Raw genomic sequence first — 27,329 nt, forward strand, 5'->3', positions numbered from 1 at the left:
ACGAGCACACAAATACACAAACACACGCACATATATACATTATGCACACATAATCTCGCGTACAATATGTAATGAAGGAATAAAATACTGTCGTGTAAGATTATTTGTACTATTGTGTCGTGAATTGATATGGAACAAGTGTTAAATCACATTAGTGCAAACGTTGTTTTGTTCAAAACGATTGAAAATATTATAAAATAAAATTTTATTAAGAAGTTAAATTTTTGAGTTCTTTTTTTTTATTTCTTTCGATCTTCGATAAGTATCAGTTTTGCTTCTGTCAAGTATATCGTATCGTACGCAGTAATAGTATTTTAATTCATTAACACATTTCTATTAATATAAGATTCATCTTATATTAATAGAAATATTACTGTAATATATTAATTAAAAAGCACTACCATTCCACCATCATTATCGCTATATTATAGTGAAGTGTCTCCGGCCAAAATCAAACATCCTATGTGAATTATTTTAATACAGCTACTTATTATTTACTTTATCATTCTTCTTAAATTATACAAGAAAGATTTAAAGATTGATTAATATTACACTTATTACAGTTTCTATGTGCACTTATTCATAAAATCAAAGTACAATTTAATTTGTAACGTGTTGAAGATTTTCGTAATTACTACTACCACGATTTTAAAGCGTCTTAATTCTTTCGAACATTTGACAGGTACAGAGACACATCCTATATAAGGCGGCCTGTCCAACCCTATGCTTGTATTACCATAAACGTACGTGATCTTGTCTGAAAAAGGCAAGCCCTCTTTCTTTAAGTATCTTTAATACGTATATGAAATATCTATATTCAACTTAAATCTTATAAATATTAATTGCATAAATATTTTGCTTTATATAATATCAATGAAATAAAGTAATTGCATAAAATCAGTAGAACAAGTTTCTAAAAATTGATTTTTCGAGTTATTGATTGTTCAATTTTTGATTTTTTAACTCCGATAAAGTTAATCAACATTAATATTATATTGATATAACTAATAAACATATATATCAATTAAAATTACATCAATTAATATAATTTAATAAATTATAAATTGATTATATTATTAATATAATCAATATTATAATATTATTAATATAATCAATATTATAATATTATTAATATAATCAATATTACAATATTATTAATATAAAAGTGTGTGTGATAATCAGTATCATCATAAGAATTATAATTTTATAATAAAAGGAAGCAGTTTCAGGTGTGCACTGTAGTGTAAAAAAGTTCCGAAATCTCTAAATATCTAAAAAAATAAGCATTTTCGAAAAAAATATTGTTGTGTATTCTAAAATATTAAATATATACAAAAATTTAGAGTTTTAAACGATTCATCAAATGATAATGTAAGCTCGCGTAACTTTAAATAACGTTGTATAAAAATCATATGTAAAAATTGGAATTTTTAAGATAAGAATGTGTTTACTTTTTATTTTATATTCTTGTATCTGATTTCGAGAGGTTCTCGAAAGGACCTCTTAAACCTTTATATATGTCAAAATTTCATCTAATTATGCTTACTTTTTGAAATATTTAGGAGTCTTCAAAATTCTACTACATTCTCTTCGTATATGTACTATAAATTAAATGATAGATTGTAAAATAAAAATTGTACGTGAATCTCATACTATAAGAATCCAAATAATTTAAGAGCGCTTTTTCTTCGTCCCCTCCTCAATCTATTTTTCTTGCGTTTTTGTTACTTTTCTATTTTAGAACAATTGGTAATACAATTGTTTTGTATCAGACGTATAAGATGTATGGATGTATGTATGTGTGTACGTGTCAATGAATTTAGTTTGTTATCTTACATCCGCTAATCAGTCCATTTTCATCGAATTTATTTATTTATCATCTCACGATTGTGTACGTGTATATATGACTGTGCATATGTATCGAATAATGAAAGGCAACAAGTCGGAAGGACTAAAGTTAACTTGCACTAGATTACATTTAAACGATAGGCTGCACGTCAGTTGTTAAAATGTTATCGTTTAAAAATTTTAAAGCTCCCCCTCATATTATTCCCTTATTATCTTATTACTGCATTAAAAGTGTACGCGCGCACTGTACATGCATGTATGAGTAATATGAGTGTGTAAGAATGTGCATTATTCCCTGCACAAAATGTGTAATTCGTGCTTCGTTTTATAACTATCGCGATGATCGATCAATCGTATTTTAATTAACTCTATATGCCGTATATACGCACAAGTTTTACGTACGCACATTTACAAATACGCATTTTAAGCCTTTTTCGCGAGAACTTTTATATATTTCTTTATATATAAAAGAGTCGATATTATATTTCATTAAAATTCCACTAATTCTTGATCAGTTAGCCTAATCTTCTTTCTGCTGACCTTTTACTAATCGTTATTATTATTATTATTATTATTATTAATATTATTATTATTTACCTATTACTTATTTATATATGCTTGTAATTAAAATGCTCGTTAAGCAATGTATTAATATTAAAATTAAATTTATGCCAACATTGGATTATTCATACCATATGGTGTATGATGTATATGTGTGTGTATGTCTGTGTGTGTTTGTGTGTAACCTAAAGACCCTAAATACCTAAATACGATCTATATAACAATCACTGTTATCACAACAAATTCTAAATGTTTTCTCTGATCTTATCTTGGCTAACTCGGAGAAAAGTTCTCCTTTGATTCTCGAAAGCAATGATCTTCGCACAGTAAATATTAGTCGATATCTCTTTTCTTCTTGCCACCCTTTCGCTCTGCTAACTTGGCGCTGCATCAATCTATCTTGCACTTAAAGCCGAGGCAAACAAGTAAACCGTCGTAATCAACATACATGGACCGTGCTGAGAAATGCAAACGCGAATTCTTCGCGCATTCCACTTTCATACCTCGCTCCATTTTGCGAAAGCGAGCAATTATACTCTATCGCATTCATACTATATTCATTCGTTCGTTCACTCCCTTGTTTTCTCTTATTTTGTCCTCCTTTCCCATCTTTCTTCTCTTCTTTCCTCATTGATATTATCTCTCTTGTGCATTCTGCCTCATTTATTCTTCTCTCATTCTTCCGTGTCTCTGGCTTTCTTTCTCACAGTCTCTCTGCCTTAACGCTCATGAATATATTTAAGTCTTCAGACACTTAAATTCTACCTTAAGATCTATTTTTCAGAAACGTTAGAACGCCATCGTAGTTTTGTCAATCCTTTTAAATAGCTTATCTTTTAACCTATCCTTTAATCTATTTTATATATATATATATATATATATATATATATATATATATATATATAAAGTAATTATTAATAGAATTTAGTCCTAGCGTATTATTTATAATTAGCCGTCAGAGGTTACCACCGACAAATTATTATATTGTTGTGTCTGTTATTAATATGATAATTCACATACACACACACACACATATATATATATATATATATATATATATATATATGTATATATAAATTCATAATTTATAGTTATTATAAGTGCATCATATATATATATATATAAGTTTATATTATAATTATCCTTATATCTTAGCGCAGTTCTTTGTCGTACTCTCACTCTCTCTTTTACACTTTGCTACACTTTTGTTAAGTAAAATGTCAGGATACCATACATATACATATTACATACATATATGTATGTACAGGTATGCTGTTTGTGTATGTGTATGTGTATAATATAATAATGAATGAGATATATTTATGCATATATATATACCATACTCCTGGAAACAGGTTGTCGCGCAACTCAAGAAATGCAACTCACAGTTCAAGTGTTTTTTTTTTTTTCTTTTTTAATTCTGTTTATATAAATTCTTCTTTTAAGATATTTATCGTATAATTCTCATATTAAAGACCGTAAGAAATTTATTTTGAATTAAAAATACGTCACCTTAATTAAAATTTTATTTTCGTTAACTTAAATATGCTAAAAAGAACCATAATAAATAGAATCTGTTAGACAGTCGATAGATAAATATAATATTTGCAATCTATTAATTAATTTAAGAAATCACATTGATACTTTCATCACACATCCTTAAATATTATCATCTTCAATATTATTGTTTTTATTTTTTTCTGTGTTTATTTGTGTCGCGCGCTTTAAAACGTTTAAAAATTATTTCCTCGATTTGCGTGGCAGTCCTTTCTTTAGGAGTACGATACAATTATGTACAGAATGATTCTCATAATCAGCGCTTTCACTACTTCATCTTTTTTTTTCTTTTCTTTTCTTTTCTTTTTTTTCTTTCGCTTTGCAACTGAGGAGCTCATATAGTCGTCATAATCGTACCGTCGTATTCATTTCCACTTCCTCTTGAATTCTATCTACGTTAGACAGTAATTATGAATATTCCTTAAATTATGCATTTCTTACGAAAATATTAAAATTAAGCATTACGTAACAACACTGGCCGACAGAGTCGAGGCAACATGACCGGCGGAACCGCGCGGATTTATATCGCAGACCGATGCACCGGTATTTTCGTCATATAGTACGTTAGAAACGTGACTCTTTTTGATGATGTCTCCTACAAAGCAATCTCTCTCTCTCTCGCACGCTCTCTTTCTTTCTTTCTTTCTGTCTCGCTCTCTCTCTCTCTTTCTCTCTTTTGGAAGGCAACAGATATAAAAATTTCCAATATTTTTTTTTTTTGATTTACTGGTATGCCAAAGTATAATAGTCCGACATCCGCGAGGATCGACCGATCGCATGGAAGCGGCGATAATCATTGTCGACCAATGCTACTGTGTACGTTTCCTTAGCTTGGCGTGTTGACATTTGCAAGCATGCAGGTTCAGTCATGCGTGGCAAACGTGTGTAATCAGCATGTATGTATATGTAATTGTTCACACTTTTATCGCGCGCGGCTCACGTCTTGTGATTGTGTTTCTTTTCTTCCTTCTAATTTTATATATATATATATATATATATATATATATATATATATATATATATATATATACACACACACATATATATATATATATTTTGTTCTTTCTGTGTTTCAATTGACGAAGGAAAGAAAGCCGTCTCTTTCACATGTTTCGCGGTTTTACGCTCAATGATTGATCGCGAAACGTTTCCAAAATACTCCGCCGACACGCGGAGAAATGGAAAGAAAAAAAAAAAAGAAAGAAACTGTTGTGCATGAGTAAATAACGATTCGCTTGTTCGTCGTTTGGTTATCAGTCCATTCAGGTACCTTTGACGTTGAAGAGAAAAACTAATTTAAATTCATCCTAGAGACTGCGAGCTCCGCTCGACAGTGTATGCGCCCGTAATAAATGCCATTCATTTGTAACATTGCCATTTACTCTCACATTGCGATCTTACGCGAATCATTGTGATTATTGTGAGTTCGAAGTATCATTACTAACAAGAGAAGCGTAATATACTACATACGCAATAATCGGTATATAGTGTTCATTACTCATCTTCATGTTTATTCTTCATGTATATCCCATATTTTTAGCCGCTTTATTAGCCGTTTGTATCAGCACTTTCGTCGGTCTTTCTCAACGCTTCATGTTCTAATCGCTTCATCTTGTTTTTTTCCATTTCTTCTTATCTCCTGTTTATCTTTTTTTCATTTAAACTCTACGTTAATAAATGGTAAAGAGACACACTGGACATTGGCACGACAGGTGGCATCTAGATTTAATATAGAATAAAATTTACGTTATTGCGATAACATTTGGTATCGTTGCGTCGTTGCCCAGTTGATCTGATATCCCTGCATTCCTCTCGTTTCTTCCACATTCATGGGGGATCCGGAGCACGGTGGGGATTGGAAGTCGGGGCAGAACACCAGGCAGCGACGTCAATGTTTGTTTTTTTAAGGTTTTTCTTTTCTTTTGATTAGATTGATACAGTCTACATTTGATACTCGCTGCAGTCTTCGGAACTGTCCAGCAAAAAATGGAACACTCTTTGACCTGATCAGAGACCTTCGACGATAAATCTTCATTGAGAAAAGCGCCCTTCCAGTAAAACAGCACAAAGAGCGCGGATATTTTTTTTCCTCCTCTGTCTTCTCTTCTCTTGTCTATGTTTTATCTTCAGATTAGAAATACATGTTTACTAGATTGGCTTAGAACGACAAGAACGCCATTTCGTCATTACATATTGTGGCAGATCGCATGCAGTATACACGCACCAAAAGATTGATGAAGAGACCATTGCGATTGGTATATAACTTGACCTAACTTGATCTTCCGCAATCCGTAAATCTTTTGGAGATATTTATACTTCCTTGGAGTAATGACGCGACCGCATTCGTACCTTGCAAGTACCTTTCGTTTTTATTAAGTGTTCTTATGAATGTATATGTGTATATGTGTGTGAGTGTGATTTGTCATGTAAAATTAGATATCTATCGCACAATTTGGTTGTATACCACTGCGATTATTTCGCTTACGCGTGTTCTCTACTCAAGGCGGATACGAGGGTAGTAATTTCTTTGTTAAGTAACTTGTTATAGTAATTGCATTTCCTAGCAATATAATTGACGTTTCGTGAAGACCTCGTCCGTCTCATTTCCTTTCATTCTCTTTTATGCACACGCGCACACACACGTGTGTACGTGCGTGCGCACGCACACACGTACATACGTACATAAACACTCTCTCCCTCTTCCTTCCTCTCTCTCTTTCTTTCTAACATTCTCTCACAACTCTCCCTTCCTTTCCCTTTTCCTCTCATACATTCGCCCTTTCTTATCATTGACAGAGTATACATAAGTAGATACAGCTTGTATCTTCTCTAACCAAAAACATCAATCGATAACGTGATAATATTTGGATATACAAATGTGATCTAAGAGGAATAAGGAGAATCAGAAGGGGAAGTAATACGCATTCGATCACGAAATTTGCGTCAGCCGAGCTGCATCTTTGGACTTGCATTATAAGCAAGTGGATTTGTTTACTTATTTGACAAGATATCGGGCGGATGGCCTCTCGTTCTCTACATCGACTCACCTCCCAGAAGATCTCCGGGTAAGTACGAGTTGAGAGAACTGGGAGTTGCTCGTTGCTGGTCACTGTTGTCTATCCCGGCATTGCTCCACAGAGAATTGCTGGTGGGTGGGGCGCCCCAGAGCTGACTAGAGCTACCTCCCCATGTATCGGGCGGCGGGCCAGCTTTGTTAGTTGGTCTAAGGCCCCAACCGGCCCCGCCGGAACCACCGGCTTGCTGCTGTCCGCCGTGGCCGAGTTGCTGCAGAATCGTGTGCACCTCGCTCTCTGCGGGCGACTCGGCAAATATCGTTGTGTTACCCAGGACGCAATTGTTTAGGGCTCCTTGTGCCTGAAAAAAGAAAATTGACAATTTCGTAATATATTTCAATCATTAAAGCAAAACGAAATTTATTAGCGCAAATATTACATATCGCAAGAATGTAAAAAAAAGTTTTGATAAAATTCCGAATTTTTTGAATTCTCACCTTGATTGCCTCGTCGCGAGAAGAATATTTCGTTAAAGCAATTCCATGATTTTGGTAGAGACGGAAATCTTGAACCGGTCCATGTTGCATACATAGCGTTTTCAAAGTAGAACCGTCGATTTGCGGAGTAAGATTCTTCAGCAGAAGCCAAGTAGACATCCAACCTGCCGAATTGCTAACCGACGATGATTGAAGACCCCACGAACTAGACGATCTACTGACACTTCCTAAACCGGCTCCCCAGCCATTACTCGCGTTTGTAGCTCCTTTACTACCCAAACCAGGAGGTGGACCGCGCGCTTTACTCATTGGTGCACCCCAAAGTTCTGAAGTCACAGCAGTAGGCGGAGGAGCAGATTCTCCCCATGTATTCTTGGAAGTGCTGCAACAAATTGAATTTTTAAAATTGTAAATTCAAATAAAAAATAGCGATAATATATCGTACGTTTAGATAGAACACTTACCTAGTAAATGCACTAGGTGTGGTAGCTGGTGGATTAAATGTCCACGTAGAATTACTTAGACTCGGGATTGATGTGTCAGGATTGGCTGTTTGCGGTGGCGGTGATGTCTTGCTGCTCGACGAAAAAATAGTATCGGAATCCTTGATAGTTGCCAGAGATAACGGAGAGCGTACGACAGAACCGGGAGTGATGCTAGGATCATCCTCGATGCTTTTTATCTGGGTACCCTAAAATGAAATGAAATATAGGTGGACCCGGATAAGCTTTAAGTACTAACACGCTGTTTTTTGTGCTTCAATATTTGTGCGCGCTCTCTAAGTAATTTTATCACGAAGAACACATTCTTTAAAAATGACGGTAAAAAAGTAAATAATGGTTGACGGTATTGGAAATGGATTACCTTCCATGGCTTCCCTGGTTCAAATTCCGGTACAAGATCTGTATATGCGGCACCACCTGGTTGCCAGTCCTTTCCATCGGTCGAATCGCTGTTACCTGGATCAGGCCAGCCACTGTCGCCGAGTCGAGAAGACCATGTGCCGTCGCTTTGACCTAACAATGGATTCATGTTTGGACTGCTATGCGATTGAGTCAAAGCACCAGGTGTTGTGGGTGGTTTACTTGTAGTTCCGGGAGCACGGGAGAATTCGTTTGACACTAAATCGCCGTCCTTATCGAGTGATGGCAACTTCCACTGATTTAATCTCGACTGTTGCTGACTCTATAAAAAAAAACATACAAATGTAGATTACACAATTGCACATCAAGATCTTGCATATTTATATACTAAATTTATAAACTAAATACACGTACCACTGGAGGTTCTTTGTTTATCGTTAAATCACTAAAACTGTTCTGCAATGCTGACATGGGATCGTGCACAGAGGATTTGTAGTACTCTGACGCTTGTGACGGAGGAGCTGGATGTTGTTGTTGTTGTTTCATGTATGTCGCTTGCTGTACCGCGATCTGATTTTGCAAATTCGTGATTTGCTGCTTGGTTTTCGTAATTTGAACACTAATCTGCAGAGCAGACTGATTGCTTCCTTTCATTGAAGTATTCTGGAGAGAATGCTGTTGATGCAATTGCTGCAAAACCTTGATTTGTTGTAGCAGCTGATTTAGTAACATCAGAGTTTGAGGCGCTAGTGGTTGATTTAAAATCTGGTGATTCAGATATCCTTCATGGACAGCTAATTGAATTTGCTGCACAAGCATACGTAATTGCTGTGTACTTGGTTGATTCTGTGTTGTGCGAGATGCCTGGAAATTAATATAATATAAATGTATATAAATACCACATGTATTAAACCAATTAAAGGCAATTCAATTTAAATTATATAAACAAAATATATGTGTATTTGTGATTTCTTCTATATTTAAAAAAAAAAAATTAATAAAATATAAATATTACATAAACGCAATTTTTTTTATGTTTCTTATATTTAAGCAAATTAAAAGTAGCTCGATCGTAGAACTACAAGCTGATTTATTAATATTAAATAATTAATATTAATGGATATTTATAGGCAATGAGACAAGTAATGGAAAAAAGAAAATCTCAAAGATGAGATCTAATTTATATTATACACTTGGTATAAGACCAAGAAATTTTCGTGTGCTGTGCACAAGTATAATCGGTTTCATAGGAAACTTTATTACTATGAAACATAAAAATTATACTAATTGAAGGGCCTTGCCTATTTGTCAAATATAAGGTTTACTGAAAGATCGACAAGAATATATTCTATCCCTCTTTCTGTAGTCCTCCATTCCAAGTTGTCCTTATGGAAAAAAGGATTATAAAAGAAGACGACTACGATATAGATCTGCCACTGTTTATTATCTAATGTTTTCTGCTTTCTCTCTCTCTCTCTCTCTCTCTCTCTCTCTCTCTCTCTCTCTCTCTCTCTCTCTCTCTCTGTCAATCCTATTTCAGTGCGCCAAAGTCCTTCCATTAGTATAAGCTCTATGTATAAAACCGACGCATTACCATTCGATTAATTCTTAATAGCCTCGAAATTCAAAGTGTTTTCACATATAGAGTTGTATTATTTTAATTAGATTTGATTAATATTAAAAAATATTATAAAAATATATTTACATCTTAATGTGTCTATGTTTGTAATTTAATAACATATAATATTTGATAATATATAAAATGTATGTTTTGCCTATTTTTTGTCTATTATATAATATTAAAAAATGTTTGTAATTTAATAACATATAATATTTGGTAATATATAAAATGTATGTTTTGCCTATTTTTTGTCTATTATATAATATTAAAAAATGTTTGTAATTTAATAACATATAATATTTGATAATATATAAAATGTATGTTTTGCCTATTTTTTGTCTATTATATAATATTAAAAAAGAATAAATATCTTATAACTGAATTATTAGTGTAAATGTACTTAATTTAGAACAATAATTTTTAATTGTCAATAGTTAGTAACATCATTAACAACAAATAACGATCAACATGCACAAACCTAATATTACACAAATACAAATTCATGCATTGCAAAATCAAACTGAAATATATCCATGTATTAATAAATATTTGCTATATAGTAAAATTTTTTTTTAAACATTGGCTAATTTAAAAAGTATAATTTTAATTTTACTGATAAATTATATATATTCCCCCTATATAAATAAATAAATAAACCATTATCATCAAATCACTTTCATTGAAAATTAATTTATCTACTCTTTTAAGCTATTACTACAAATTGTTGAAATATGTGATTCTTATAATTGCACTTTGTCATTTGTGTATATAGATACAAAATTGGCATTAGTATGTGCCATTATACCATAAAAAAATAAAGAAAAATACGATCTGATAAAAAGTTTGACATTTTCAAGAGTGAATTTGATTTTCACCTGATTGAAAGGGGGTTGTGGCGCATTGGTACTTGGCTGCTGTTGTTGTAGCGGAACAGCTGTCTGTTGCTGTTGTTGTTGTTGAAGTTTGAGAAGACTAGCGCTGGTGACAGAACCACCTACGCCCCCACTGGTCGCCCCACTGGGCACTCCTCCGCCCTGTGTTAAATACAAATTGTACCCTATGCCTACCTTTCTCTTCCTTCTTTCTTTTCTCTTCTTCTTCTTCTTCTTAATATTAATATAATATATCAATGTACAATTGCACAAATATATTTTTCTAAATTTCCATTACAGATTTTTAAAACTTTCTTCCCCAAATATTAATCATAACAAAGAATTTGTATCTCTTTACAAGACTTTCATATTCAAATAAAATTTAAATTTTATTCCTATATTTGAATTTTTTTCATGTAAATATTTCTGTTATATATATATAAATACATATACGAGTAACACACATATTATATTTTCAATGATGTAAGAAAACCAATAAACACAGTGATGACAAAAACAAATTAGTGATTGCTCATACCGCATCAGTATAACGGTTTCTATTCTTCATTATCAACTATTTATCACTTTCCACTATTAAACATTGTTAATTTATAATAAAAACATTATCAAAGTATACACTTGCTCAATCTCATCACTTGTTAAGCAAATTTCATCAAAAACGTAGCACGTATTTGTTTGCTATCAATATTTTCATTTTGTCACACTTTCAAAATCAATATGGTTAATAAAGGATTAAAAACATATTATTCAAAAATCTTGTATACTCCTTAATTATTCAAGATCAAAAACTTATTTTTCACAAAAAAAAGTATATGTACAATATTGCTTAACTAAGCAGATTAAACTTACTGGAGGAAATGACATCTGCTGTCCCACATGATTGAATCGAGGATACGCAGGTGCGGTGGTCGCTTGATGTGCCGGATCGTAACCCGAGTGCGTGTCGTGGCGTCTCCACTGGTCGACAGGACGTATTTGATTGAGAAGTTCCAGTGCCTCATCTCGATTCATCTCTCGATTCCTTAATGCCACTTCAACATCTTCTTTCTAAAAAAATAATAATACATATGTTTGTATATTCTTATATAGTATATACTGTATAATATACTTCTATTAATTTTATAGACTTTTTAAAAAATTTATTCTATTATATTTTAATAAAAATTTGATAAAATGTTAAATTTATATGCAGGAAAAGAGTTGTCAGTTTTACAAATTTATACTATCAAACACAATCAATGATATACAAAAAACTAATTTACTTCGACATACAAAAAAAATTAATCTCAATTATATCATTTAAAATTAATATCATTTATATTTCCAATAGCTTCTAATGTCGTAATTCGTTATAACTAGTAAAAAACTATAGCAATAAGAAATTAGAAGCTTCAAGTTTTCTAAACTTATTATTTTACAACAATTACTACTACTATTTTACAATTTAATAAATTGCAAAAGTAAACGACGGAGAAATGGAGATTAAATAAATAGAAAAAAGAATATATGGAAATTAAAGATTTCATACCTTAAATCCTAATTCGCAGAGATATCGGAATTCGCGACTGTTCCAAATAACTTCCTTGGTTAAAGTGGGCTTTGTAGGATGAGCCCAGCTGGGAGTCGGATCCATATCAGAGTCGCCCCAACTACCAGCAGGTCCCATAGGCTTTGGTTTGTGCGCAGTTGGACCACCCCAAGCTGGATTCAGTTGAGGTTCATTCCATGTAGCGGGTGTCTTAGGATCATCCCAAGATGCGGTGTCATGCGGCCCGTCTGTCCAGGTTCCGTTGCGTCCACTTGGAGCGCCGGGGTGACCCCACATAGGATTACCTACATCTGGTTTCATTCCAGGTTGTCCTGGCATTCTGTTTTGTGGCATACCCGGTGGACATTGCATGCCTGCAAAGTAAAAGACACAACATTAAATTAAGTAATTGCTATAAAGTTTTAAAATAAAAAAAAAATATTTATTAATAATTTTTGTTTAAACAATAATATAGAACAAAAAATAGATTTCAGAATACTTCGCGAACATGTACCTCCACGAGCCAAGTTCGGTGCAGGCATATCTTTCCAGTGTGACACTTTGCTACCCGGTATGGTGCGTTGATTAGCACCCGGATTTCCCCAGAGGCTAGTACCATCATCATAATTGGGCATATTGCGTCGTTGTGTCGGCGGTGAGGGTTCTTCCCAACCGGTTGGTTTGCCAGGCATAATATCCTTTGGCGGTGGCGCGGCCCATTGATTCATGTTCGATGGATTGAGCATCTTCGCTGGTGGTCCGGACGGGTGTTGATGACCCATCTGATGATGTCCAGGAGGCCCAGGTGGCTGGCTCCACATCGCGTCCGCGTTTGCCCCATGCAAACGTCCCGATATCCCACGCGGATCGCCACGCATGTCGGCCATTCGCGGATCACGAGCCATCGGATCCATCACACGCATATGATCTCGTGGATCCAAGGACATACGATGATCCCGTGGGTCACGCATTTCTCTCGGATCCACAGATCGCAAGTCTCTTGGATCTCTGTGGTCTATTCTGGGATCACCCCAATTGGATCCTATCGCAACAATCAATATTTCTTATTGCGGTTATTTTCATAATTGCGCGCGATATTCATATCAATTTAGAAATAATCTAGATTTTATCTAAACTGTTTAGTCATATTTTTTGATAATTACTTATTAGCAAAGAATTTTATGTATAAACATATTCATAAATGTAAATATAAATATAAGTATGTATGTATATATATATGGCAATTACTTATAAATCAATTTTGCATTATAGTCAGTCATGAAATTAGATAAAATTATTTAGATATATTGAATATTCATATAGCAATACAATTGAATAAAAAGCTTTTCTTTCTATTACACAAATAGTAAATTACAAATTAAATTTGTCATTCTAATGTTGTATATCTAAATGTTTGTACAGCTGCAACAAAATGAATTTGCAATTTGAATGAATTAACTACTAGAACATAATAAAATAAAAAATGAGATAAATTAACAAATAAAAGAGTATATTGCATTTATATTGTATAGTTTCTTCTATATTTAAGTGTTTTTTAATTTAAGGAAAGCATCCATAATGTAGCATTCCCATAAAAAGTATATTTTTAATACAAATTAGCATATTTTATAAACAAAAATCAGATAAAAATCGCTTAAATTATTCCTTCATCACTTAAATTATATTAAAATTAATAAATTTATTTTATTAATTTTTATTGTGGAGCTTTATGAATGAGCCAGAGTTTATATTCCATTCTAATAGGCAAGTATATAACATTGAGATGATCTCATGCTATTCAAAAGAATAATATATATATATATATATATATATATATATATATCAATTTTGATTTTATACATTTAAACGTGCAAATATAAGTATATGTAAGTATATGTAAGTACACACTTTGTAGTCCAATTATCGTCCTAGTATAGAACTTCTAATATAGAATAATGTGCAGAATGACAAAATCAATCAAATCATATTCATATACATGCAGTGCATGATATAAATTTTTTTCCATTACAGATTTGTTCTCAAATTATATTATAAGCAATGCCTCTTTATACTGAGTATTGAAAATATTATTTTCAAAGAATTTTTCTTTTAATTTTAATTGTATTATTAAAAACATCTAATATATAATATTAAAAACAGTATTTCTCAGTCAAAATTAAATTTAAAAAAAAAGAAAAAAAAATACTTGGCCTACATAGATTTGGAATTTCCAGCCTTCATTAGCTCAATTCTCCCCACATACCAGCTTGATTGCCAGCAGCACCGGTCCATTGAGCAGCACTCGGCTGTGACTGTGTCGGTGCACCAGTCCACATGTTAGACGAATCAGCTGTTTCGTCATCCTCGCCCCAGGTACCGCCAATATTGGTCGCCGGAGTGTGACCCCATGGCGTTTTCGTCTGCTGCTGAGGTGGCGGTTGTCCACCGTTACGTAGATTCGCCTCCCATAGATCGGTACCGTTGTTCACTGGTGGTTTCCAGATCGGTACACCGTCTTTAGTCATGCTTGGTTCGGGAGACGTCGGCACGTCCCAATTTGTATCTTGATTCACGTTTTGCTGTACAGTTATTTATATACATAAATATTACAAACATGGCATAATTGTTAACTGTTGTAATTATAAAGTTGTAGCATATTCTATTTTTTCAACATAATAAAAAATTTATTGAAATTTTATATCTCAAATAGTAAGAACCATCTAAAAATTGCACTCTTTTAAAATGTATAACTATATGTTTGTACTTTACTTACACAGCCCCAGCCATCATGACTGAAGAGCGCTTCTCTCATCGTATTGAGTTGCTCGAGTTGCTGTTTAGTAGATGGGTTATTAGTCGCCGAAGTATTGCCGATACTCACAGCTCCTTGGGTAGGATTATTCGATTGATTGTTATTCGCACTCGAACCTGAAGATTGTTGCTGTTGGACGCCGCTACTGTTGTTATTTTGCACTGATGGATTCTGTCCAAGACCACTTGGATTGTTAGACTTTCCCTGAGGCCATTGGTTATTATTCTGATTTGCTTGAGTAGGATTATTTGATTGAGACGTTGGCGGACCAGATTGTTGATTCGATTGTTGATTGGGATTAGTAACTTTACTCACATTACCTAATTGATCAAAAAAGAAATACATCTAGCTTCATAAATTGTAAAGAAAAATAGTTTTTTATTTATACAATTAGTATTTAATATTTTCTAATTAATGTTTTCATAATTTGTCTATAAATTTTCAAAATATTTATGCATTTTATAATATGTTATTTCAATTATTAATATTATTGATATATTACTACATAGCATATAATGTTTTAAAAGGTTTTAATATAAATTAGAATAGATAAAACAAGTTAAATATATTAATTTTATATAAAAATACTTATATAAAATAATTTTGAGTGTAAAAATTTCTAAAAAATTTTAGTTATTGGTGCTCTTACCTGGATTATTTTGGCTTCCAGGCGGTCCTTGATTTTGATTTTGATTTGGATTTCCAGTGACAGATCGATTTCCGCCCCAATTATTGGGTGCATTAGCACCACCAGGTGGATTACCGGGTGTACCACCCCATCCACTCTGATTCGTATTGTTGTTATTCGGCGTAGTGGTTTGCGTCGTCCCCCAATTGGTAGCTCCACCGCTATTCAAGGAACTCTCTCCGCCCCCTGCTAATCGCAGGACCATTGGTATTCCCCAACGTTGTTTATAACTTGTAATAGGCTCGTTGTACTTGTGATATAATTGCGAAACAGGATTACGAAATAGGATGTCCAAGATGGATTTTAGTTGACGCCGTTGAACTCCATATTCGCTCCCGTACTCCTCGTATGTTCTTCGACAAGCAGGAACTAACGCACGTACACACTTTATAAGGTATGACCATTGCAACGTAGATGATACAATGGAATCTTCGTTGCCGTTGCATATGATGGTATCATCATTATTATCATTATCATCCTCATCGTTTTTACGACTTTGGTCGCGTTTAAGATTATCTCGGTCATATTTGCAGATCAACTGAGCGTCATCTTTCGATGTTGTTATAGTAGCCTTGAGCTTGTCAATAGCATAAATTTGCACGAGTTTAAATTTAGTTGTGTCATAATGACACAAATAGTCATTCTTATTAAGATCATCTGTATGACTTAGCAACATATATTGGATACATATTTGGTCATTTTGGAGTACATTGAAATATTCCAATCGCATTTCATTGTCGTTCGTGCGAATCTCCGCCCGAGACACAGGTACAGCAATTGTTTGGGATGCGACGGTGGCTGATTGGCATGTAAGCGTCATCGTAGGCTTGCAGGTAGTCATTATAGGAATGTTGACAGTCAACTTAACTTGCCTTCTGTTGTCAGATTCGTCAAGTCGAGCGGCATGAGATGTTTCAAACTTAACGTTACTATTACATTTATCGCTTAGCGTAGACCTAAATACAGACTTAATGGTAGAGTTAGATTCACGATCGGTAGCGACCAATCCCCTATTATATCTACTAATCTTAAAACAAGTGTTTAGAGGCTTATTGTTATCCTGAAATAAAAGAGCACCAACAGTAAATATTGTTGCTTCGGTACAACTAATACCATCATTTTGAGACCCTAAGATCCTAACATTAGTAGTCATTACACTAGTCTTGTAGCACACAGCGATGTCAACAATGTTTCCAATAACATCTGGATTATTATTATTATTATTATTATTAATATTAATTTCCTCTTCAATACTAGCAACGTTACTGTAGTCGTTATTATAATATTCATTATAATTATTACCAACGTTGTAATCATTACTTTTACATATTACTAATAATGGAACACATATGTGTTGCATCAGCTCGGTCACAGTGACATTACATAATGGAGAAATAGAAGATTGTACATATAATTGTGTGAGATTTTTCAGGAAAGATCGCAAAGTGTGGTCAATTACTTCGTTTCTGAAAACGATAAGCGTAATGGAAGAACTGGCGGCGTACATCGCAAAATTCTGAGCGTAATAAACAGACACCGGTACTACTAGAATGTTGCCGTTGAAATGCAATTTCAAGAGGTGTCGTACTATTCGGCGGCTCAGCGAGATTCGGATGTTAGAATCGTCCAGAATTCTATTTTTTGCAAGCAGTCTGGAAGTCTGAGCAAAACTGGTAACTAGGGCGTACTTATCACCTAGTAGTTTCATTCTATTCGATGTGGTGGTAGAATCGTCCCTCTTAATACAAAGTACCGGGATAACAGCAGCTATCTTGTCAAAGCCACCACTAAAGAGGAGGTAATGATTACTGTAACTGGTTGAGCTGAGCAATATCACAGACTTGGAGTTGTTATTACTTACATAACTAAAATTAGCCTTAAATTTATTGTTGTCGCCTAGGTCAAGGCAGGACCCTAGTAAGGAGTAATTGTCGTCAGAGTTAGGGAGGCGTAACAACCGTTGGGGACTATCAGACTTGGGTATCCTAACTAGGCTAGGTACCCCAACGGCGCGACACGCTTCGTCCCTTTCAAAATTTACACATACCCTTATACATATTCTAATATATAGATTACTAAAGCTAGTCTTATTATCACTTAATGTCTTACAAATAGACTTAGAGTTATTGGCGGAGCTGCCCAGCTGCAAACCAAGCAAGCCCGGTGTGTTTTGCTTTCTGTACTTGTGATGATTATGTTCTGCATTGTTGTGATTATTTATTTTATTATTATTATCGCAGATTAGAAGGTGATTTGTTGGGTATTTTGTGGTTGCTGGCGCCACTGACTGGCAGGCCTTACCTATGCCGGTTGAGTTGAACTCACCTGTAATTAAAATGATTGTGCTGTATGTGATTGTATGAATTTCTAATGTGTAAACATATTGAACATATTTAAATGTATTTTGCATTTAATGTAATAAAAGTTTTCTTAATTTTTATTATTGTATTCTATATGTGTGTTGTATGAAATCCAAAAGACATTAAAATTAATAACAAAATGTCTAAATTAATATATGTAACAATAATAATATTTCTATTTGTGCGTGATATGTTTCATATAAGTTAAATATTATTTATATTAATACTTATAAAAAAAATTAGATTGCCTATGTGTTCATACATTTAATGTAATTAATGTTTTCTTGATTTTTATTATTGTAAATACTCTATATATGTGTTGTATGAAATTCAAAAGACATCAAAATTAATAACAAAATGTCTAAATTAATGTATGTAATAATAATAATAATGTTTCTTTTTATGTGTTTCATATAAGTTAAATATTTTTTATATTTAAAAAAATTAGATTGCCTATGTGTTCATACATACATTTAATACAAATTTGTTTAATATACATATTTTTATCAAAGCTGAGCTTATAATTTTATTCAGCTTTCAACACCTTTAATTTTCAAACAATAAATATTAAAACAAAACAAAATAATAATATAATATATAAAATTAATAAACATATCTTTTATAAAATATAAAAAATTGTGTTATTAATATATAATATATTAATAACAAACAAGTATGTTTAGTAAAAAAAAATTACTTACTAATTTTATATATTTTATTATTTGGTTATTTATTTTAATATTAAATAAGAAAAAGAAAAAAAACAAATATTAAGCAAGCATAAGATAAATGAATCAAATAAGAATATATACGTATGCATGTACATATATGTAGGATGACTCAATACCACCGCGATATTTTTTTAATGACAAATTTATTATTTAATTTAAAATCGACTTGTCATTATATATATTATATATTATTCATAAATATCTGTTTACTCACCAGCTTGGTTCAGCAGGACGGTTGAAAAGTCATTGGCGGCGGTAGCTTCGGGATGGCTAATAGGTGCTGCCATCATGCTGCTGTTTGCTATCGATTCGATATCACAGTACCTAGTGTGCTCTGATCCTTCCCCTTCCCCCACCCCATCCAGACTGCTTTCCCCTAATACTACTACATCCCCCTATACGAAATAAAAAGACAATGAGTTTGTATGTTGCGGGAAATATTAGAGTACAACTTATTAATGTATAATATAAATAAACAAACGATAATAAAATAACATAGAATTAAAATATTACATGTAGAGATAAAGAAATTTGATTTTAATAATTACAATTATAGATGTAATATATGCATTTTTCAAGAAAAATAATTTACAGTATGTACCAATAATAATTTATAGTATATAATATATACAGTAACTGTAAATATTTTAGAAAAAAAAAAAATATTAATATTTATAAATATGAAAATGTAACTTATTAAATATTAATTACAAATTATGCAATTCATCATAAATTGTGATATATAATCTGTACAAGTAGTAGTTTATTTGACATATACACATATATTTACAGAATTATAAAATCATCTCATTAAAAGTGTCAATTTTTTTGTGTTTATTTCTTAGTAAAACTTTAGTTATATTAGCATATCGAGACAATTTATGTTGATATTACAAATCTGGAATGTTGTTAACATGAATAATTCATTTTGAATTATGCAAGTTTTTAGAGTTGATGTATTTGAACATGATAAGTGATATAGTATATAAAAAATGACTAGATTAAATGCATACAATTTACATATAAATACTTACCATGGAATTTTGTACGAAGGCATTTGTTTCTGTAGAAATCTCATGTGAACTAGAATTGTGTGGAAACATTGGGCTCAGTTCTTCTTTGGCAGGCAATGCATAGAAACCAAGATCTGTATGCAAAACATACAAGATACATGTAACTAACAACAATATTTTTTAACAACTTAAATAATCAATACCATCAAATAAAAAACTAATAAGCAATTAATTAGTAATATAAACTTATTAGCAATATATGTATATGTATACGTGTAGCTCAAATGTCAAGTGTACAAGTCCAAAGAACACAAAATTTTAAGAAATAAAGACTTTTGTGTTTGTTTTTACTAAAAGAATTCATATAAATTATTATAATTAATTATGTAATCTGATTGACCTTGAAAATAGATGAATTAAATATAGTTATAGTGGATGATGATAAATCACATTGTCTGTACCTCAAATCTTTGATTGAATAATTTGAAATCGAGTTTGGTTAAATTTGTACCACTTGGCATCTAAGCCACTCATGCGTATGTGTGTGTTATACATATATTTAATAATATTTATAAATATACATGTACATATATCTAAATATCAATAGTATTAATTAAGCAAGTAAATTTCTCTCTCTCTCTCTCTCTCCAAATTAGTATACAAAAAACAATTAAAGTCTACAATAATTAAAGTCTATGTCAATGTAGTAGAACAATTTATCACTTAATTTAATATCTGCAATTACTTTAAAACTATAAGACCTAAAATAAAAAAAAAGCTGTTAAATAAATTACTAAGAAAATAATCTTTATTTGCAAAACTGATTAAAGCAGTAAATTAGTACCTCGTAAACTAACGCTATCAGTGCGCTCCTAGCTCCATGCCAGTGGAGATCTGAAAAATTACAAAATATATCAAGATAATCTCGCGGGGTATTTGTTGGAAAAATATATTTTAAGTGATATCAAATTTAATCATATATTGTTTAATGAATCTTAAGATAAAATTTTCTCGATAAAAATATAGCTTATCATGTCTTTTATCAATCCTTGATATTCAAATATATCTTAACAATTGAAGCAAATATAATTTATCTAAAAATAATCGAAAAATACAAAATTCGTTCATTTAATTAAAATTTTACATTCACTAAAACATTTTATATTCCTAAGAAAATTTGCATTAAATTAATTCACTTTAAACTTGTCAAAGCATCTGTTATTAAAATTTTCTTAAATAGAGCACATGTGTAATAGAGTATATGTAGAGCACAAATATTAACAATTATAAGAGAATGCCAATTTAATATTTAAACAAATCACTATGCAATATATAATAATTTATTATAAAATATATAAACAAAAAGTAAAATACAGCGATATTTTTTAACAATAAGTCTGAGATATTCACTATCACTACCAAAAATCTATAGTTTACGTCACAAATACTATAGATTTTCAGTACTGAGGGGTAAACGCTGCTTATATTAAAATACTGATTAAAAAAAAAGGAAAAAAAAAAGAAAAAAAAGAAACCAAAGAAATCTCGTATTATCCTATGATTTTAAAACCGTCACAATTTACGGATTCACTCCACTCTCGTCTTTCTGACTGCGACTCACAGTTAGTATCGATCGAGCACTTTAAACGAAGCAAAATAGAAAAAAAAGAAAAAAAGAACGTTTACGTTAAAAGATCTCCGTTCGTTTACGTTAAAAAATCCAAGTTCTCCCCATAACCGTTCAAAGTTTGACGTTGAACATCACAACAATGAATATCACACACATCCTAACCTAAACGACGTAATTAGCGGACGATTCTGCATATCCGATGCCCAAAATACCGCTTGCTCAACATTCCGTTCTCCCGTGGAGCTCGTACGAGATATATATCCGTTCAATACGATCCGACGACAACGGGCGTGACGGAAAGGAACACTATACGACGTACGATCGTTTGATAAGACATTATTTACTTACGCGACCCGTTCTCGTAATACCGCCTCACGCTCTGAGGCGCTCCGAGCTCTGGCCGAACACGGAGCAGCCAAACGTCACACTATGCGAGCAGCGCGCGACGCACTTCTCGTCTCGGAGAAGGAACGGAGCTCGCAAGGTACGCGGCGCGAGCGGCAGACAAAGATAAAGATCGAGAGAGAGAGAGAGAGAGAGAAAGAGAGAGAAATGCCAGTAGACGGAAGACCCCCAGAGAGAGAGAGAGAGAGAGAGAGAGAGAAACAGACAGATAGAGAGAGAGAGAGATAGATAGAGAGAGAGAGAAATAAAGATAGGAATATATATCCGCCGAAAAAAACGTACCTCGAACCGAGCGTCACACATCGGGTCACTCGGGACGATTAAGAAGAGACAACCGATGTTGGATCCTGCGTACTCCCCCCTGCCCTCCCCCACTCCGCGAGACACAGTCGCGAGCAAACGTCGGCAGCATCGGCGTAGCCGCGTAAATTTTCACGAAAAGATTACACGCACGGCAATGGTGACGGCGACGGCGACGGCGGCGGCGACGACGACGACGACGGCGACGACGACGGCGGCGGCGACGACGACGGCGGCGACGACGACGACGACGACGACGACGACGACAGCAGCTGCGGCGACGGCGACGGCAACGGTAGTCGCGCAGGCAGGACGAATGGGCAAAAGGGAGAGAAAAGGGTCACCACGGGGAGTGCCTCGCGGGCGACCTATTGTCGTACCCGGGGCGCGCGGGTTCGCTCGGATCGGTCGGACTTACACTCGTCTCCCGGGCAAACGAAGAACGGATCAGTCTGCACGAAGCTATTTCGCTAGAACGCACGGAATAGCGAAGCGTAGTCCGCTCGCTCGGCTGGCGAACGGCCGTTCTCGTGAGCGACCATCCTCCCCCCGCAAACGGCACGAAGGCCGCGCGCCGCGCGCGCGATCGGTGGCGATCAGCGGCGACGGCGGCGCGGGCGGGCGGGGCGCGTTCGCATCTACGTCTCTTCCCTCTCGTCGACCCTCTCGTGCTAAGCCTCCGCGCGAAGACTCCAACTTTTCGTAAAATCGTCGTCATCGATTCCGGCTCTCTCCAATTCGACCGTATTTCTGATTTATCGGACAAAAGGAGCCACGTGTTTATGAATCTCAAAGGATATGTCAAATGGATTAATTATCAGCATTAAATATATATTCGCGTATTATTTCTTGCAAAATTCTTCGCGATAGTATTATTAAAAAATATTATCATCCATTCGATATCTGATATCGGAACAAATTAAATTGATGCCATAAGTGAAATAATAAGAATATTCTCCCATAATATGCTATCGAGAATGTCGAGATGTATCGATAACTTAATTAAAATGAGATAAATTAGTATTTCATAGCTTCCGTCGCAATTATCTTTCAAATTATAAAGTTCACACAGTCCTCACTTTATTTTTCGCCATACCAATTTTAATCTCTTTCATCTTCTCTCTCTCTCTCTTTCTCTCTCTTTCTCTTCTAATTTCATATCTTCTCCCTTTCTTCTTCTCCTACCACTCTTCTCTCCCTCTCTTGGCATCGCCCCTCATCTCTCTCTCTTTCTCCTGTCAATAGAAGAATTCTCACCGTATATCGCGCGCAACGGATAATCCGTTATGACGATGAATGCCACAAGAATCTTGCGAGGTCGCGCGTTTCATTCAAATTAGCATTATTCCTGTCACCTATTACCGCATCCGCGCAAACTGTATTATTTTTATACGGGTTGTTGATTTAAACAAGAAGCCACTCGAGAATAATTTCTAAAGAGCGTTATCGCTACAATGTGCAACTAATCCGGACGGATCTTTCTTACGAGAACCTAGGACTGATTGTGAAATGCAAGATAAAACAAGCGAGCTCATCGTATAATCTTGGAAGCGGAACTGTCCATCGCGCAAAGCGAAATATCTACGTGATCCCTTAACATAAAAGAGTTGTCGAAAGAATATTAAAATTACTTTCCTGGTATTTTAACAAATCGTTTTTTTTTTTTCAAAGAAATTCGTCAAGATTTTTAGATATTATTTTCAGGAAATGTTATATAATATTTTTTTAAATATATTTAATTAACCGAGATAAATTTCATATTTAAATATAATAAATATCTTCGACTATATATTTCAGATTATGTTAGGGTTTCCTATAATAACGTAATCATCTTGATTATTGAAGCCTTTTTAATTATAAACATTTGTATCTATTGTATTGTAACTGTTGAATTTCGATAACAGAGATAATAATCATTTACATAATTACTCAACATTTTTTTTATTTCTTATTATTAGCGGTATCCGTGCATTGATTATAAATAGTCAGAAATAAGACGCAAATAAATTCCATTCAACCAGATTTATCTGTGAAGTCTTAAAATATAAAAAAATATTTACTATTATTTATTATTAAAACGCTAAAAATATATTTTTGACATTACATTATACCATTATTCATTGTCAGTCTCTATTGAGTCGGCTATCTAATCTAATCGTTTACTATATGTGACAACATGCTGTCACATATTCTTACCGAAACCAGAATGACATACATATACATAAATTGAGACATCTTTGGACAAGAGTGTCGTATGAAAAATCATGAATAATAAACCGAGCAACACATTCTCGATTCTCTATTAGCTGCACTTGACTGTGAGACTGGCATATATCGATTTAAAATGGCGGATCGTCCGCTTACGACTCTTGAGCATGTCTCTAGCGCATCGGAACGCGAAACGCCGCTATTCGACGCGACTTTGCTGCGCGCGCGCGCTCGCGAGTATAAGAGAGCATCATTTCATCTCGCGTGTGCGAGTCGCAAAGGGAAACGCGCGTTTTCCACGCGCTTTTCTCCTTCTGCCGCTGTCACCGCGACGTACTACGTTGCATGCGCCGTGAGCGCGTATTTTGAATGTCCCGTACGCGAGTATCAAAAATTATTGATCCACTCGATGCCACTGCGCGTGTGTGCTGCGTGTACGTGCGCGCGCGCGCGCGCAGGTGGTCGTGTGTGTGCTCGCAAGTCAGTGATTCTCAATCTCTCTCTCTCTCTCTCTCTCTCTCTGTTCCTATATAGGCTATCTATTTCAAATCAAGTTTCTTTTATCGCTTGGAAAATAACAATTTTATCACCTATCAATTTTTCATATCATTTGCACAATTATCTGGATATATATATTTCGAAGCTTTCTTCAAACTAAATTTCTAATCTAATAATACTTGGTAAGAGATGATATTGTAATTAGATACATCAATTATTTCGCTCCGAGAGGAATACCCGATATTTCAACTTGAATTTCATATGGTATTTAAGAAAATGTTTGGCAAGCAATTTTTTATTAATTGTAATTCTATTAATACTGAAATTTGATATTTGCGTTCTTCATCAAAATTTAGTGGTTTTGATTCAAACAAAATACCTCATATCTCTCTACTTAAGAAAAAAAAATTGAAATTTCTGCAAAAAACTTATTAAGGTACTTATTTAAGCTGGCTAAGCTTGAAATAGTTTGGTTCCAAATCTGATTCTAAATATTTGTCAACTTATTTTAAAGATGATTTCTCTTCAAGATCCCGAATTTCCGTAAGGTAAAAAAAAAATTTGCGCGATATTACATTGACAATGAGATAAGCAACTGATATCACAATCGTTGCAGTATTGCGTCGTACTCGATAGGAAATCGCGAAACTGCAATTGAGAACCACCGACGTATGCGCGAGTGCACATAGTGTGCATGTATATGTAAATACATGTGACGAGTACGCGCGCTGTTCTCTCGGGCGCACGTCTGCCCTTCTACATCCTAAAGATAGTATTAATAATGAAGTAATGCATTTTATCATCTCTCATCATTATTCTTCCGACTCAAATCAACTGACGAGATAAATTCGTGCGGATGTTCCATATTCTTGCGATAAAAATAAACGATCAGAAAATATATGAGCCTTAGTCTCTCTCTCTCTCTCTCTCTCTCTCTCTCTCTCTCTCTCTCTCTCTCTCTCTCTCTCTCTCTCTCTCTCTCTCTCTCTATTATTCTATTATATTTAAACAATATTTTACAATTCTCGATTTGTTCCCTACCATAACTGTACTGATCCAAGAATGCGTGATTATATTATAAATATTACAACAGCTCGAATTAATGCTAACGTAACGCAAAGTATTTGTCATGCATTTTCAGCAGATAGAATATCAGTCGGCAAACATTTTTGCACAATATTGCATGAATGGCGATTTCCGTGAAAGGTCTCGAGTTCGCGAAGAAATTCGCTCGATCGCGAGAGAAATCTTTTAGCTAAGAGAACGATTAAAATAATATCATTTTGCCGAATAAGGTCGCTGTAATAAAAGTTTACACCCTCCGTGTAACGAAGGACGTGTCGATAAAAGAGGAAGACTTGATCGAGGAAAATTGATACTGTCCTTCCTCGTGGAAAAAAATGCTTCTAGTAGGGTAAACAGTATAGTAGGTTAGCAAAGTATTTTTTTATCGGGACACAAAGAAATATTATCGGCCTGGAAGAACTCATTAACCTTTGTTGTAAAACTTCTTTCATAATATATTCTTAGAATATCTATGTCATCGTGAAATCGTGTGTCATTAATTTTTAGGAAAATATATATCTCCCTCTGTCTCTTTAGATCCGAGATTTGTATTTTTTTTTTTTTTTTTTTTTTTTTTTTTTTAATTTCATAACATCTCTGGCATCTCTATATATCTTTATACAATTTTTTTATAAAATACGAAACATTTATACTTGAATCACTTGTTAAAGTATTTTCAAAGCTCGAGCCTTGAATTCGAACAGCGCGCTTTTAACTAGTATATGACATAATCTACATTATACATTTCAGAGGATTATCTGTCCAAAGTTAAAATCGATACGCATGATTTGCATGCAAAGCGTGTATGATCCGTGATAAATTTTCGCGCAGTAAAACACAATTCGCATATTGCAGTTAATTCGCACGATGACGCTAATTGTGACCATACTGATTCAATTATGTTAGTGTGTGGAAGGTCATCGGTGAGTGCGTTCACGGCAGATGCAACAATTTTATCGGATCAATGAGCAATGTGATGTCTGTATTGAATCATCGCAAGCAAATAGTGACACCTGATCGCAAACGAGATATCATTTATCGTATAAAATTGCCAACTAACGAAATAAAAATACATCAATGCCTTTGTAAAGCAATTAGGCTATTGCGCGGAAAGCACGCAATTAATAGCTTAAAACATATCAATCAGTAATCAAATTATTTAAACTAATTCATCTGAAAAATATGTAATGTACTATTAATTACGTGTTTTCCGCGTAATATTCCAATTAGTATATAT

At 33.8% G+C, this 27,329-nt stretch overlaps 1 protein-coding gene across 9 annotated transcripts in view; it reads right to left on the reverse strand.

The window, feature by feature from the left end:
- Positions 1–27,329, reverse strand: part of Gw (trinucleotide repeat containing adaptor protein gawky) — a 59,019-nt gene that overhangs the window by 23,318 nt on the left and 8,372 nt on the right. For 2 of the 9 annotated variants that reach the window (XM_072911214.1, XM_072911221.1), the window contains exons 2-16: positions 20,831–20,880; positions 20,008–20,120; positions 19,188–19,368; positions 15,844–18,207; positions 15,156–15,514; positions 14,646–14,961; positions 12,897–13,424; positions 12,383–12,756; positions 11,704–11,901; positions 10,837–10,995; positions 8,755–9,204; positions 8,342–8,662; positions 7,942–8,168; positions 7,478–7,859; positions 7,014–7,341 (exon numbers count right to left, since the gene is read on the reverse strand). In XM_072911214.1, the coding sequence (XP_072767315.1) occupies positions 7,014–7,341; positions 7,478–7,859; positions 7,942–8,168; positions 8,342–8,662; positions 8,755–9,204; positions 10,837–10,995; positions 11,704–11,901; positions 12,383–12,756; positions 12,897–13,424; positions 14,646–14,961; positions 15,156–15,514; positions 15,844–18,207; positions 19,188–19,368; positions 20,008–20,076 (6,256 nt within the window). In that variant the 5' untranslated portion in view covers positions 20,077–20,120; positions 20,831–20,880. The other 7 variants (XM_072911216.1, XM_072911215.1, XM_072911218.1 and 4 more) reach the window with 7 other exon arrangements.

This window comes from Anoplolepis gracilipes, chromosome 2 (assembly GCF_047496725.1).
Source record: "Anoplolepis gracilipes chromosome 2, ASM4749672v1, whole genome shotgun sequence".
NCBI classification, from domain to species: domain Eukaryota; kingdom Metazoa; phylum Arthropoda; class Insecta; order Hymenoptera; family Formicidae; genus Anoplolepis; species Anoplolepis gracilipes.